Source organism: Macaca mulatta, chromosome Y, assembly GCF_049350105.2.
Source record: "Macaca mulatta isolate MMU2019108-1 chromosome Y, T2T-MMU8v2.0, whole genome shotgun sequence".
Lineage (NCBI taxonomy): Eukaryota > Metazoa > Chordata > Mammalia > Primates > Cercopithecidae > Macaca > Macaca mulatta.
In genome coordinates this window covers 44,270-61,299 of record NC_133427.1, presented here as the reverse complement: position 1 = coordinate 61,299, position 17,030 = coordinate 44,270, and the positions used below count along the sequence as shown (strand labels likewise).

Genomic DNA, 17,030 nt, shown 5'->3' with positions numbered 1-17,030 from the left:
AACGTTCACTCAATGTTAAATGTCACTTCTCCAGCCAACTCCTTTAAGAATACCTAAAACTTAAGACTGGAATGACGCTTTCAAACACATACTCTACTCCTGCATTCCCGGGAGCAGAGAGCAGCTTAATGTTTTCACGATACACAGGCATGAAGTTTGGCGAAGGCATTTTAATATTTTTGCCTGAATATTTTAATTAAATCAAAAGATCATTTTCACTCTAATACTCTACTTAGAATGTAATTTTCCATTAAATAAACAGTCAATGTTCAGTAACCCACGTGCTGATAAACTTTTGAAAACTTTAGAAAGTATTAAGTATAATCAAAGATTACCTTTAATTTTCGAGCTGGTAAGAGCCTGTGTCAGGGAACAGAGTTGAGATTGAAGAGATAAAAGCACGATTATTTTCTTAAAGAAAAGCGAAATTCGTAAAAGAGACCAGGTGATTATATAAAGAAACACAGAACCCGTTTTCAGAAATGGCAAACATTGACCACAGAACACCAGTGTTGCCCGTGATGAGAGAAACAGTTAAAAGGAAGAATTCACGGTGGCCCAGCATAGATCAGGTGTGGGAGGACAGAGAGGTGATGAAATGATCCTCCTTCTAACTTTCCAGAAAGGCACAAATGGCCAGCACTGTAACTGAGGACCACGCAGGCACCAGTGTGAACTCAGACTCCATGGCCAGCACCGTAACTGGAGACCACTTGGGCAACGGTGTGAACTCAGACCCCACGGCCCACACCGTAACTGGAGACCACACGGGCACCAGTGTGAACTTAGACCCGACGGCACCTGCCTGGGCTACTCCAGCCAGCACCAGAACCTGTTCTGCAGCTGAACTGGAAGCTGCTTCTGGAAGGAACTGAGGAGCATGAGGACGAGATCCTTCTACCTCAAAAGGGATCAATTTTTTAATGATTTATCCTCTGGTAAAGGGCAGAGGCTGGAGATCGAGTTGATAACAATTATGCCTACTAGATGAACACTTTGTAAAAATCCCTGAATGGTGAGATTCAAAGAGCTTCTGCATGAGTGAAGAGCCATCCACATGCTGAAAGAATGGTACATGCCAACTGCTTGGAGACAGACCTCCTAAAACTAAGACCCTTCCAAAACTTGCTGTATGTAACTCTTTAGCTGGCTGTTCATTTGTAATATTTAAAATGTCCTTTGTAATAAATCAGCTAAGCAAACTGTTTTCCTGGGTTCTGTGAGCTGCTAAACCCTAGCAAATCTAACATAAAAAGGAGTTCTTGCCGGGCATGGTGGCTCATGCCTGTAATCCCAGCACTTTGGGAGGCCAAGGCGGGAGGATCACCTGAGGTCAGAAGTTCAAAATCAGCCTGGCCAACATGGTGAAACCCCCTCTCTACTAAAAATATAAAAGTTAGCTGGGCGTGGTGGCAGGCACCTGTAATCCAGCTATTTGGGAAGCTGAGGTACAAGAATCGCTTGAAACTGGGAGGTGGAGGGTGCAGCGAGCCGAGATCACACCACTGCACTCCAGTCTGGGTGACAGAGCAAGAGTCTGCCTTGCGGGGGGTGGCGGGGAACGAGTTCTTAGGAACCTCCAATTTTTAGCAAAGTCAGACAGAGGTTCTTCACTTTTTAAAAGATTATTTTTCTTTTTGCTCTTCTGGTTGAATAATTTCAAATAACCGGTCTTTGAGTTCACTGGTTATTCCTTCTGCTTGATCAAGTCAGCTCTTGAAACCCTGTATTGATCTAGTTCAGTTACTGTGTTCTTCAGCCCCAGAATCTACATTTCTTTTATTATGGTTTCTCTTTGTTGATATACTCATGTTGTTCATGTATTCTTTTCCAGATTTTACTTGTCTATCAGTGTTGTCTCACAGCTCATTGAGCTCCTTTAAGGCAATTTATCTTTAATTCTTATCAGGAAATTCAGAAACCTCCATTTCTTTTTCTTTCTTTTTTTTTTTTTTTTTTTTTTTTTTTTAGCGGAGTTTCACTCTTGTTGTCCAGGCTGTAGTGCAATAGCACAATACCAGCTCTCTGCAACCTCCATCTCCTGGGTTCAAGCAATTCTCCTGCTTCAGCCTCCTGAGTAGCTGGGATTACAGGTGCCCATCACCATGCCCAGCTAATTTTTTTTTCTTGTATTTTTAGTGGAGCTGGGGTTTCACCATGTTGGCAAAGCTGATTTTGAACTCCTGGCCTCAAGTGATCTGCCTACCTCGTCCTCCCAAAGTGCTTTGATTACAAGTGTGAGCCACTGCACCCAGCCAAAAACCTGTATTTCTTTATGGTCAATTATTGTAGATTTATTTTGTTCCTTCAGTAGGGTCACATCTCCTTGATTTTTCAAGGTTGTTCAATATCTCCCAGTCTCACAGAGCTGTGCCAGTTGCCATAAGACACCCTGTATTTCTCCTTAGAGCTGTGCAATGATAGCCTGGGATGCTAAATGCATACTTCATTACTCTCCTTTCCTCCACTAGTCTCACATATTCCTCTGGGGGAGAAGTCTAAGGGGTCTGTGCCTTCTACCAGTCTCACAGAACCATGGGGGTCACCATAAACCTCCATACAAGCCTCCTCAAAATTCTCTACCTTGGCTTAGGAGTATGGGAGTCACACTGCAGACAATGGAGGCATAAGAAAGACATCAAAGACCCCTGTGAGCTTCTAAATCTCTACAGGCATCAGTAAAGATGGGTGCTAGACTGTGAGGCATGCCCATCCTCATGGGCAATCTCAGGATTCTCTAAGTCCTCCAAGGAGCCCAGCAATGGCTTATGTGGGCCTGGGCCACCCTTGCCAGCAGGGAGTAGTACTAAGGATGAGATCCACCAATGGCCACTGCTGAGTTATGCCAAATGAGATGTCCAGACCTCACAGTGCCTAGGAGGACAGATGGCAGAAGCTCAGCCAGGCCACGGAGATTAAAACAGTGCTAGGGGCTTAATGTATGTTTTTAGTGGGTCTGCTACATGTCGAGTTTGGATCTGGAGTCCAGCCTATAATCCTAGCAAAAATTAAACACCAAATATGATATTCAAAAAAGTGTATGTGGCTAAAAACATATGTTGGAAATACACATGACTAGAAACGTCTGGATTCAAAGAGAAATTGCTAATTCCATAAATATGATAGAGGAATTTAATAACAAGATCACACTTACATAAATAATAAATATCAACTCTATATTTATCTGAGTTGTAAAGACTTTTTTTCCCCATCTCAGTACACTAGTGGGTATATGTCACCAGTAAAATCAAAGGAGTATTCCAATTACATTCATGATATTAGTAAGTCTGATAAATAAAAGTAGCCAGAACCATAGAATTGGGGCTACAGCTGTGATCTTCAAGGAAAGTAAAACTTTAAAAACACTCATAAACCAAGATAAAGAAAAATAAAACAGTAGTTACTTGACTTTCCAAATTGTTACAAATGCAGTACATAATAAAAGTTAAAAAGTTAAAAGAATTTAATAAATAATAAAATAATGTAATGAATGAACAGATTTGACAGAAATCAATAATTTAAAAGTTTTGAGAGCAAGATCATGAAACCAAAAAGACTCATGGTGGAAAGAAAAAACACAGGTAAATAAAAGAGACTGTATTTATTTAAAAGTAGTAATTCAAAATCTAAGAAATCAGAACAATTGTATTCTAACATGAATACATGATATGTTGATTAATTTCCATGAAAATAGAGTTAAAACTTTCCCTCAGTAATCAGCAGAAAAAATCTGATTAGCTAATTTTAATGTTTAAGTTCTACATCAGAGTTCATGTCAAATCACTTCTACCTCCTTTGTAATGTAAATGCTTTTGAAGGAGAAAAATAAGCCTGTCCTCATTAGTTTATTATGCTAATCAAAATGAACATAAATGCAACAATAACTAGAATTTTAACCAACAATTTTCATTAATTATATTTGCAAAAATCATTAATACACTTTTAGCCATTTGGCTATTTATTTTGGTCACCTGGCCATCACTGGTATGGTTAAATAATACCAGAGCATTGTAAAGTGGAGTTAATTAAAATAATAAAAGGATAATTCCATCCTAGAAAACGTATTACTTTCACATATTAATTTTAAAGATTAAAAACAATCACATCAACTGATGTTTGAAAAAACACTTTCAAATAATTTAAATCTTTAAAAATAATTTAAAATCTTTAAAAATCATATTGAATTGTGAGGACTAATTATTCTTAATCAATAAAATCTAAACTATATATTGAAGAGTTAACAAAAGAACCATTTCCACTTAAGGTAAGGCTGGAATAAGGAGGCTGGCTGTGGCTGATGCCATTCACCACTGCACATGATGCCTGAGGTGGGACCAAAACAAGACGGAAAAGGAGAGGGACTACAAAAATGGAGTCAAAGACATGAGACTGTAGTTATTCTCAGATGATGTGACTGTAAACTTGAAAAAGTAGAATCCATTCTAATTATCAATACTAATAAGAACATTTAAAAAGTGGACAAAACTATTCTGAATAAGCTGAAATCAGTATTTCCTGTTTAGTAACATTAATCTTTAAACAAAGCAAACACACAAAATCAGTCTCTATTTACAATAGCAAAATATTATGAGGAACATTTGAAATAAATTTGTAGGCCCATGTAAAGAAATTTTAAAACTTAATGAGGACATTGAAATGACATGAATATAGCCTGAAAATAATATTATTAGATTGGAGGACACAGTGACATAAAACCCCGGTGACTGCAGACTCAGGGCAACCTAGACTTAAAAGTCACATGTAGTCTTTCACATGTAAAAAATGAGAATTAGTCTAAAAGCCAATTTTGTCTAAATTTTGATTTTTGGTGAGGATATAGTCAAAATAGTTGTGAAAAGAAAAAAATAAAGATGTCAAATTTCATGTAAATCTATGTTAGTTGGAAATTTAAAATAAGTCATGTAAATATTCATAATATTAAACAATATCATAAGTGGACTCAATAAAACATAATATTTTATCATATAAAATAGGTCCTGCCTTCCTGAGGAAAACATAAAGTCAAACGGCATGAAGGAAGGATTTTGGTTTCGCTACAGAAACATAATAAGACACCTAAGTGTGTATTTGTGTGTGTGTACATACAATTAAACTACAAAATATAAAATAGCATCTAAAATACATCAAAAATGAGTCACGCAGGAAAATTCATTTTACACATACATCTATAAAATAATAAAATGTATTCAGCCTCACAATTACTTTGTGAACTGGAAATAATAATGAATTGTCATTTTATCCAAATCTACAAAAAACATACATACAGTATCAAGTTCTGGTTAAAGTAGTAGATGAACTTTATGTGGTAGTTAAGAGTATCTACAGTTTGTGGGCTGCATCTTGCTATATTACAATATAAAATGTACCATTTATTTACTCTGCGATCAAACCCCCAAGTTACCCAAGTGGAGGAACCCTCAGACATTTGCAGATAAGTCAGTGTGCTAGTAAGCAGCATTCTTTACAAATCTATGAACATCAAGGTCTCCTTGGAACAGACGTGCTGTGAACAATTTCTAAAATACCCTCCTGTTAGACACTTACGTTGATTCCATTCTTAAAGCAATTACTGAATAAACAAACTCCATCGTGTGGATGAAATGCTACTTTAATTTGTCATAGCTATCATTTTCTAAAGTCTTCCTTCTAATCCAAATCATTAATATTTTGAGGCTAGATCAATACTGATTCATTGTTTTAAGCTTCAAATGCATTATACAATTGGGCAGAACAAATTTCCTCTCATTAATCTTCTTTTCCAGGATTTGTCAGGTATTCCCAACATTAATTCACTACTAATATGCACAGTGTTTCTAATCATGGTCAACAAGATCTGACAGTGCATCATCCCTAAACAATCCATACTTGCCTCACTGACATTATGTGGCCCACTTCCACACCATGTCTGGGTGTGAAGGCCTTCCCATATGATCCCCCGAATGGAACTTCACAAGTTAGAAATCACTGGGTCACAGTGTGATACTGTGAAGATGGGATGAAGTTAAGGGAAGGCTATGAGTGAGTTAGGAAATGTGTTAGGCAGGGTCAGATATTACGAAATCCTAAAAACAACATTTAAGGAGGGAGATGACAAAACAATCAGTGAATAATATGACTTTTTCCAGTGAAAATGTCATATCTAATTGTTCTCCATTTTTCTTCTCTGAGCTTCTTTCTAAGGCAAGATGTGTCTTGAGAAGTCCCTGCTGAATGTTAGGAACATGCATTTCAGGACTTCCCATCGACATACCCTCTTTCTTTACCACAACCACATATATGGGGGCATAACTCAACATGTGAAAAAGACAGTCTTCTGCTTTTCACTGAACCTCCAGGAATTCGGGACAATAAACTTCTACCTGGAGACAAACAGGTGAGTTTTTCTGCCCCTTTCTTCATAACACCCTTCTTCCCTAGTAAAGTCCACACACATCCTTACATGGCAGCTGTGGGTATATGAACTGGTCTGATCCCTTTTAGTCACAGAGCCTGAAGTATCTGCTAGTACCTGCTGAACACAGTGTCATGGGTGTGAATGGGCAATGCTTTTTCTTTCTCTGGTTCCTGCTGAAGTGTCTGCTAGTACCTGCTGAGCACAGGGTCATGGGTGAGAATCGGCAATGCTTTTTCTTTCTCCGGTTCCTGAGCTTCCCAAGCTCTCTCTCACTTCTGGATCCTGAATACCCAAATCTTATTGCCCTTTCTCCTCCAAGCTTCCTTCCCGGAACCAACACCTCCTCCTCATTAGAAAGACACCTTTGTTCTGTGCTTACTTTAAAAAGTCTTGCTCTTTCCCTATCCACTGCCTTATGTCACTATGTGTATGTCTTGGGGCAGGTGGAAAGGTGAACAGAAGCCAGTAGACAGTAACCAGCACCAGCTTAACAGGAATGACATGATCTGGATGCGACAGTGGCAGTTTTCCCTTAACATCCCTGCCCCCTAAAGATTTGAGATCAAATTTCACACTCTTAAGTAACAGCAATTTGTCTTTCACGGTTTTAATCATATTGACTAAAAGCATTTGTCTTTTCCAGAACATCACATTAAGTCATCCAAAAATATAAAAATTAAAAAGATGTAATTATTGGCAATAAAAAACATAAAAGGTGAGCTTTCGAAATATCTTTGAGCAATTTATTCATTATGAACACATGGAATCTGTTGGAACAAAGTTCTAGGACAATTCAGCCCATCCTTCAATAATTGCAGAAAACAGCACAAAGAAAACTTGATACTTATACTTAGTTGGAAATTTTATCCTACAGTCATTAAATACAGAGATCATATAAAGGAATAGAGGAAGATGTTGAAAACTAAACTAACTCAAATCTTCAATATTCTTACAAAGTGCACACTGAATTAATGTAAAAGTATTTACCAAACAAAAAGTATTTTCAATACATAATTAAGACTGAAAAGTATTGAGGCCTCATAAACTGAACCTGATACAACAAATTTCAAAGGGAAACTAATTTGGAAATCAGAAAATCATCTAAGGAATTTGAGAATTAGGCTTCTGTTGCCCCCTCTGCTACTGACAGTCAGGGCCCCCTCATTTTATTCTGTCCTCCACATCTCTGCTGATTCCCGTTTTGTCTATTTCCATTTACCCCACTACTACTTGCTCAGGTCATTCTCCTTCATTCTCAGTGTTTGTTCAAATTCCTCACACCCATCCACTTCCCATCTAAATTTCCCTCCCCTTTTGTCCCTCGCTGGCCCTACCTCCCTCTTCTCTTGTTTTCTCCTCACGATCCTGCCCCACCTCGACATCCACAGCGATGCAGTGAAGAAGCCCCTGCCAAGGAAGAGCCCACTTCTCAGTGGGGCACCGGGAAGGTCACCGCTAGTGGGAGGTGACTGTCAGAAGGACGCGGGCTGTCACAGGATTGGGCAGGTCCCTTACCCCAGGCCCGGACTCAGCGTCCTGTCTGAAGCGGTCACCCCGAAGCGGGGGGTTTGCGGAGACGTAGGGCCTGGCGGAGGGAAGGATGCGGAGACATCTCAGGGAGGACTGGCGTCTGCCAAATCCCAGGGCTGCCCTGAGCGGCCAAGAGGGGCAAGGGTGGGGACGACGGGAGACAAGCCATGTGCCGAATGGGGACCCGACGCGGCGCGCGATAGGATGGGCGAACGGTGAAGAGAACTAGGGTCGAAGGGTCTGGGACAGGGGCGACCTCAGTGACGGAACCGGACACAGACGCAGATCTGGCAGCTGAGCGACAGGCTTCGGAGCATTTCAGGGCGTCGCGGGGCTCCCCGCCTACAGTGGGGCTGTTGCCGAGCCTGTGACGTCCGCGGAGACCCACAGACCCCGGGTATGGAGGATGGCGCAGGAAGGGGACTGCGTGGCTGGGTTTGGCCACAAAAAGCGGAGGGCACTCACCCAGCGGACCTTGGCTCCGGAGAATCCGTTTCCGGGTCAACAAAAAACGCCGCGCGAAGGGCGGGGCCAGTACGTGCCGGGCGGGGAGGGGTGAGGCAGACAAAAAGGCGGGGCCGGGCCGGGGCGGGGTCTCGGGCCGAGGCAGGGCGCATTCTGAGCTCCCGCACGCGCTGCTTGCTTTTCCGACCCTGCCAGTTTTTCCCCTGGGCTGAAAGCGCGTGTCTGCGTCCGGTTCTGTTTGAGTGCGTTCGGTGCACCGTGGGGGCGCGCTGCTTCCAACTTCCTGTTAGGTAAGAGGCGCGTGAGCCTCTTGTGCCGGGGGCGGTGCTGCTGCCTAGTCGGCGCCCGGCGGGGACGCGAGTCCGTACGTGCCGGCGGGAGCGAGAGGGGGTGGGCACCCTCGCGATCCCGCACTCCGCCTCTGGGTAGCAGCCTCCCCGGCCCCACACGTTGTGACGCGCGCTCGGGCTCCGCGTTAGCGTGGAGTCAGAGGCGTAGCAGCCGTTGGGCCCAGGGCCGGAGGGGCCTGGACCGGGCAAGGTCTTGCCCTGGACACCGCGCCGGCCGCTGCTCCGCACGGGTTCATTGCGTTCCTATTTCAACCTGTCCTGCACCGCATCTGAGATGATTTATAAATTCGGTACCTTTGGGACAGGCGTGGATGATCTCCCATAATTTGCTTCCGTTATTAATTTCTAAATGTATTGTAATACCACTATCTAAAAGTATTTTTATTTGAAATATATTTTTATATATATACATGCCTATATTTATTTCTGAAACTTGTTTCCAGTACGTATAATGAGGCTTGTAAAGTGGATACTGTTCAGGAGATAGGTGGATTTTGCTTTTAAGTAGTAAAGACTTAGTTGGTGACTATTGCTGGAGCTATTTGATAAAGATGTCTTTTTTTTTTTTTTAATGAACATTAAAAGCAGTAAGATTGGATTTCTGGATTTCATTATCTTGATTTATATCTTAATTTGTGAAAAATGTAAGTTAACTCATTTTTATTTCCTTTGCAGAATCTGAAGTTTGTGCTACCAATGATTATTTCCAAAAAAGGCACACTTCTGGTTTTCCCAGAACTAATGCTATCTTTTCCATCTTTTGAGTTTACTTGATATTAATGTTTGACCTCAAATCATGTTACATTTTGGAAGAAAACTTTCTCTTAGCCAATGGAACATAAACCACCCTGGAGTTCATATAAAGGAGGCGTTAAATGCCTCTGACAGTGTCATGTGTTAAAACTCATGACCAAACCCAAGGTCACATAGTTTTCTGTGTTTTATTCTAGAATTTGTATAGTTTTGTCACCGGAAAAGGGATCTTGTCCCAGACCCCAAGAATGGGTTTTTGGATCTCACATTGGAAAGAATTTATGGCGAATCACAGAGTATAGTGAAGTTAAGGTAGTTTATTAGCGACTACTCAACTACATAGCAGGGCGTCCTCAGAAAGCAAGAGGAGGAATGCACCTGTTTTAAAAAAATTATTTTTTGAGGCGGAGTTTCACTCCTGTCACAATGGCATGATCTCGGCTCACTGCAGCCTCTGCTTCCTTGGTTCAAGGTTTCTCCTGCCTCAGCCTCCCAAGTAGCTGGGATTACAGGCGCGTGCCAACACATCCGGCTAATTTTTTGTATTTTTGGTAGAAACTGGGTTTCACATGTTGGTCAGGCTGGTCTGGAACTCCTGGTCTCAAGTGATCTTCCCGCTTCAGCCTCCCAAAGTGCTGGGATAACAGGCATGTGCCACCGCGCCTGGGCTTAATGTTTGTTTATATAGGTTATTATGAATAGTGTTGTCTTTTATAAAGGCTTGTGATCAGTTTGTGACAGGCTATTAGTATTGTTACTTGTCTATGTTACTGTGGATTTTAACAAGAATTTATGAGTGTATTATTACCTTTAAAGTAAAACTTATTTTTAAACTAAGAATGCTTTTTTGTTCTTAAAGTCCTGGTACATTTTTATAAGTTTTATGTCTTTATTTATTAACTTGTTCCCGCAACCATAAATATTTTATAACCAAAAGTACTCAACCCCCTAAATATATAATCCAACAAATTTAACTTGTGTGTGTGTGAGGCAGGGTCTCACTCTGTCGCCTAGGCTGGAGTGGAGTGGTGTGATCATGGCGGGCTAACTGCAGCCTCAAACTCCTGAGCTCAAGCAATCCTCCCGCCTCAGCGTCCCGGGTAGCCGGGACTACAGGTACGTGCCACCATGCCAGCTAATTTGTGTGTTTTTTGTAGACATAGGGTTCTCACAATTTGCCCAAGCTAGTCTTGAACTCCTGATCTCAAGTGATCTGCCCGCCTTGGCCTTCCAGAGTGCTGGGATTACAGATATGAGCCACTGCGCCCTGCCCAGATTTAACTTTTTTAAAACCTTTATTTAAAATAAAGTCACTGTGGTTAAGAGGCCTCTGACAGTTTCGCGTTTTAAGTCTGAGGACTATGTTGAGTAAATTTTTGCATAAGTTGTAAAATGTGCATTCATGTTGATTTTATTTCCTATGGTTTCCAATTAATTGTGCCTTCTGCATTTTTAGAAATTCACGGGCTAGTGGGCTCTGTGTCAGTTTGCATTTCTAGAACGATAGCGCCGAACGCTCCATGCTGTCTTTAAGTGGTGCAGCGGGATGTGTAGCAGCGGGCACGGGGCTGCCGACAGCGCAGTGAGCTCTAGGGCGCTGCAGTGCCCCCGGCCGCCAGCAGACTGCGCGCGAGCCCGGCTTTTCTGAGCCCTGAGGCGGCCGCGTGCTACCTCCTCGCCTGAGTCCTGCGAGAGCGGGAGCCGCGTTCTCCTCAGCACATACTGGGATACGCCCCTCGCTTTTGGACACCTCGAGCTCGCGTCCGTGGTGAATAAAATCCTTCCTTTTTCAGCCTTGGCAGCTGAGGGGCAGAGACCCTTCCTGTGGAAAATTAGAAACCAAAAGCCCCTGTGAATCCAGCACACTTGAGGTTCGTTCTCTGCACCCAAGGCGAGGCGGCCACGGAGCCAAGCCACGGTCTCGGAACAGAAATGTAGCCTCAGGAAAGCAACTGGAACACCCACCACAGTGATAATAACCCCCGTAGTACTAATAACACTCCATCTGTGATGCTGGTGTTAGTACCCGTTGTATACAGAGATCACACCGTCAGGGTAACGTGACAGCTGCTGTCCAGATCCGACCCTAGGAATGCGGATGTGTCCCTCAGAGCGCACGTAATGCCCAGAATGCGGGGATGAAATCGTGTGCCTAACGCCACACCTGTCACACTTATATAACCCCCGGAACACGCATCTGTCCCTCCGAGCACACACGTAACCACTGGAATGCCCGTGACACCGTCAGACTAATGCCACACCCGTCACACTCATATAACCCCAGGAACATGCATGTATCCCTGAGAGCTTACGTCCTGTCCAGGATGCGGCCATGGCCTTTGCAGCCCACAGGAGAGCGTCTGCAGCTCCCAGGATGGGACCCTCTGGCTCTTGCTGGGGCGCTGGGTTGACAACCTCTGCCGGACTGGGTTTGGGCTAGATTTGGCCTCTGTCATGAAACTTCATGTTGTTGTCTGTGCCTGACTGACGTGGTATTGACACAGTTGATTTAAGAAGCAGTTTACTTCCCAATAATGTCATACTTCTGGGAAACTTGCAACAGCAGTTAGTATGCCTTCTCTTTTCTCTCCAATTCCCCAGTGGTTATTGCTGTGCCATATTTGCAGCTTCACAAAGAATACCTCCCTGTGTTTCACCAAAAGCAGGAACAGTCCTCCAGATGATCCCCACATAACCCCCAAATTAGGAAATATACGGTCTCTATGTGAAAGTCCAGTCCGCAGACCTATTTCACTTCATTGCCTGCCCCAGCTGGGAGAAAAATGTGTTTTCATGTGGGCCCAATTTCTTTTTCGGGAACTGTTCATGAGACTCAGTTTTCTGGGGTTTTTTTTGGTTGTTTTTTTTAAGACAGAGACTCACTCTGTCATCCAGGCTGGCATGCAGTGGTGCCATCTTGGCTCATTGCAACCTCCGCCTCCCTTGTTCCAAGAGATTCTCCTGCCTCAGCTTCTGGAGTAGCTGTAATTACAGGCATCTACCACCACGCCCGGCTAATTTTTTGTATTTTTAGTAAAGATGTGATTTCACCATGTTGGCCAGGCTGGTCTTTAACTCCTGACCTCAGGTGATCCACTCGCCTCAGCATCCCAGAGTGCTGGGATTACAGGTGTGAACCACCGCATCTGGGCGACTCTCAGTTTTCACAGCCTTGACAGATGTAAAGAGCAGAGATGACTCTAAGCTGGGTCTGCCCAGCGTTTCGTCCTAAACAGGTGCAGATCCTGCATTCCTGGTAGGAACACCCTGGTCTGATGCCATGTTCTCCTCACTAGGCCCACATGGAGGAGCACCTAACCACTGGCGATCTCACTTGGTAATGGCAAATATTCATTTACAATCACAAATTTCATCCTGTCAAGCTCTGGATTTAAGTTTGCCAATGATTTCCTCTGGCCTTAGAACCATGGCCTCCAGACCCTGAGTTCTCCTGCCTGCTGTCCTCTCCCATCCAGTCTGCTTCAGCTGCCTGCAGTCCCTCTCATGGGGACATGGGCTTCCAGATGTCTTGGGGATTTTGTGTGGGTTCCCCCAACCCATTCACCCACTGCCCACCCTAGTTTTTTAAGGCTTTGTTGAGATAAGTCCTTCAAGTCACAGCAGTTACGATATCTAAAAGTAGAAAAGTTAATAATGTGAATTTCTAAAGACAAAGCATTATTTATTAGATCATCTGTGAGATGACCCTCTTTTTTTTTTTTTTTTTTTTTTTTTTGGAGATGGAGTCCCCCTGTGTTACCCAGGCTGGAGTGCAGTGGCATGATCTTGGCTCACCACAACCTCCATCTCCTGGGTTCAAGCGATTCTCATGCCTCAGTCTCCTTAGTAGCTGGGACTACACGCACCTGCCACCACAGCTGGCTAATTTTTGCATTTGTAGTGGAGACAGGGTTTCACCATGTTGGCAAGGCTGGTCTTGAACTCCTGACCTCCAGTGATCTGCCTGCCTTGGCCTCCTAAAGTGCTGGGATTACAGGCATGAGCCACCATGCTCAGCCACCCTCAATTTATAAATTAAGGAAATACTAGTTCCCTGGAACCAAAATTCATGTTTGAAATAATTAGGAAAGAAAAATAAAATCTCGGTGCTGAAGGAAAGGCAAATCGCACAGTTGATTGTCGAAATTGCAGAAGAAGACTGGGCGCAGTGGCTCACTCCTGTAATCCCAGTACTTTGGGAGACTGAGGTGGGCGGATGACCTGAGGTCAGGAGTTCGAGACCAGCCTGGACAAGTTGGTGAAATCCCGTCTCTACTAAAAATACAAAAATTAGCCTGGTGTGGTGGCACACACCTGTAGTCCTGGCTACTTGGGAGGCTGAGGCAGGAGAATCGCTTGAACCTGGAAGGTGGAGGTTGTATTGAGCTGAAATCGTGGCACTGCATTACAGCCTGGTTGACAGAGTGAGACTCTGTTTCAAAAAAAAATTTTTTTTCAGAAGAATTTACTGGTTAGCAGTTGCAAGGTATTTTACGTTTAAACACTTATATTTTTCTTTTCTTTTTCTTTCTTTTTTTTTTTTTTTTGAGACAGAGTCTCACTCTGTTGCCCAGGCTGGAGTGCAGTGGCACTATTTCTGCTCACTGCAAGCTCTGCCACTTCCCAGGTTCACGCCATTCTTCTGCCTCAGCCTCCCGAGAAGCTGGGACTACAGGCGCCCACCACCACGTCCGGCTAATTTTTTTGTATTTTTAGTAGACACGGGGTTTCATCAAGTTTGCCAGGATGGTCTCGATCTCCTGACCTCGTGATCCGCCCGCCTCGGCCTCCCAAAGTGCTGGCATTACAAGCGTAAGCCACCACACCTGGCCTTAACACTTATATTTTATATAGTCATTTGGTATAGTTATCAAAAAGTCCTGTCCACATCATGACGACCTATATGAAATTTGGAAACCTCTTCATCAATACAATGGAAAATTGGTAAAGTAAGTGTAGATATTTAAGCGGATGAATTATTAATATTTAAGTATTGAAATGGAATGTAATAATGTCATAGTTCTGGCATGGGACTTGGGGGGCTTCCTCTGTTGCCTCTTGCTGGATGGCAAATTCTTGGCCTGTGGAGACTGAAGGATAAACTGTCACCTTCGTTGGAAACCCTAGTCCAGAATGAAAGTCCTCATTTCAGGATACACCATTTCCTCCCATGTATTTTCTTTTTTGAGACGAGTCTTGCTCTGTCACCCAGGCTGGAGTGAAGTAGCCTGATATCGGCTCACTGCAACCTCTGTCGCCTGGGTTCAAGCAATTCTCCTGCCTCAGCTTCCTGAGTAGCTGGGGTTACAGGTGTGCGCCACCACACTGGCTAATTTTTGTGTGTGTATGTGTGTGTGTGTGTGTGTGTATATATATATATATATATATATATATATATATATATTTTTTTTTTTTTTTTTTTTTTTTTTTTTTTTTTGGAGGCAGAGTTTTGCTTTTGTTGCCAAGGCTAGAGTGCGATGGTGCCATCTTGGCTCACCGTAACCTCTGCTTCCCAGGTTCAAGCGATTCTCCTGCCTAGGCCTCCCGAGTAGCTGAGATTATGGGCATGCACCACCAAGCCCAGCCAATTTTGTATTTTCAGTAGAGATGGGGTTAGTCCATGTTGGTCAGGCTAGTCTGGAATCCCAACCTGAAGTGCCCCGCCTGCCTTAGCCACCCAAAGTGCTGGGATTACAGGTGTGAGCCACAGAGCCTGGCGCTAATTTTTGTATTTTTACTAGAGAAAAGATTTCACCATATTGGCCAGGCTAGTCTCCAACTCCTGACCTCAAGTAATCCATCTGCCTTAGCCACCCAAAGTGCTGGGATTACAGGTATGAGCCATCATACCTGGCCCTTTCTTTTTTTTTTTTTTTTTTTGAGACAGGGTCTTGCACTGTTGCCCAGGCTGGAGTGTAGTGGTGCGATCTCAGCTTACTGCAACCTCCACATTCTGGGCTCAAGCAGTCCTCCCACCTCAGCCTCCCTAGTACCTGGGACTGCAGCTGTGTGCCACCATGTCCAGCTAATTTTTGTATTAGTAGAGACGGGGTTTTGCCATGTCATCCTGACTGGTCTTGAACTCCTGGACTCAAGTGATCCACCTGCTTCCGCCTCCCAAAGTGCTGGGATTACAGGCATGAGCCACCTTGCCCGGCCTATTTTTAACTTTTTGATGAAATACCAAACTCTGTTACAAATAGGCTGCACCATTTTATATTCCGCATACCGTATTTAATGGTTGTGATTTTTCTCCGACTTTGCCAACCCTTGTTATTTTACTTTTATTGGATTATAGCCTTTCTAGTGTGAGTGAAGGAATATCTGGTTGTGGTTTCAAGTTTGGATGGCCATAATGATAATGATATTGATCATCTTTTCATGTGCTTCTTTGCCATTTGCATGTCTTTTTGGCAAAGTGTGTGTTCAACTCTTTCTCCATTTGTAATTTGGTTGTTCTTGTTGCTGAGTTATATAAATTTTATATATATTGTAGTTAACAGACCGTTGTTGGACATATAATGGGCAAATATTTTCTTCTTTTCTGTGGGTTGTCTTTTCTCTTCCTCTTTTTTTTTTTTTTTTTTTTTTTAGGAGACCAAGTCTTGCTCTGTTTCCCAGGCTGGAGTGCAGTAGTGCATTCTTGGCTCATCATAACCTCTGCCTCCTGGGTTCATGCGAGTAGCTGCGATTACAGGCATGGGACACCATGCCTGGCTAATTTTTGTGTTTTTGGTGGAGGTGGGGTTTCTCCATGTTGGTCATACTGTTCTCAAACTCATGATCTCAGATGATCCGCCTGCCTCTGCCTCCCAAAGTGCTGGGATTACAGGATTGAGACACCATGCCCGGCCTTTATTTATTTGTTTGTTTATTTATTTATTTATTTATGTATTTATTTTATTTTTGAGACAGGGTCTTGCGCTGTTGCCCAGGCTGGAGTAGTGGTGTTGCCTCGGCTTACTGCAACCTCCACATTCTGGGCTCAAGTGGTCCTCCCGCCTCAGCCTCCCTAGTAGCTGGGACTACAGGTGTGTGGCACCATGCCTGGCTAATTTTTGTATTTTTAGTAGAGACGGGGTTTTGTTATGTCCTTCTGCTGGTCTTGAACTCCTGCACTCAAGTGATCTGCCTGTTTCAGCCTCCCAAAGTGCTGAGATTACAAGCATGAGCCACCATGCCCATTGTGTTTTTAACTTTGTGAGGACATAACAAACTATGTTACAAATAGGCTGCACCATTTTATATTCTACATATAGTATTTAATGGTTTTGATTTCTCTCCAACCTTGCCAACACTTGTTACTTTACATTTGTTGGATTGTAGCCTTTCTAGTGTGTGTGAAAGAGTACTTGGTTGTGGTTTCAGTTTGGATGGCCATAATGATAATGATATTGATCATCTTTTCATGTGCTTGTTTTTCAATTGCATGTCTTTTTGGCAAAGTGTGTGTTCAACTCTGTCTCCATTTGTAATTTGGTTGTCCTTGTGGTTGAGTTATACAAATTTTTTATATA

At 43.1% G+C, this 17,030-nt stretch overlaps 1 protein-coding gene and 1 pseudogene across 2 annotated transcripts in view; both read right to left on the bottom strand.

Moving 5' to 3' along the window:
• The window catches only part of LOC114671290 (uncharacterized), a 63,676-nt gene extending 52,856 nt beyond the window's left edge, over positions 1-10,820 (bottom strand). The window contains exon 1 of the mRNA XM_077989729.1: positions 8,411-10,820. Coding sequence (XP_077845855.1) covers positions 8,411-8,562 — 152 coding nt within the window. The 5' untranslated portion in view covers positions 8,563-10,820. The remainder of the gene's footprint in view (positions 1-8,410) is intronic.
• LOC144338891 (uncharacterized) lies at positions 7,145-8,262 on the bottom strand (annotated as a pseudogene). Its single transcript, XR_013413295.1, has 2 exons — positions 8,227-8,262; positions 7,145-8,170 (listed from the first exon to the last, which is right to left on the bottom strand). The product of XR_013413295.1 is annotated as an uncharacterized LOC144338891 (transcript).
• Positions 10,821-17,030: the final 6,210 nt, after the last annotated feature.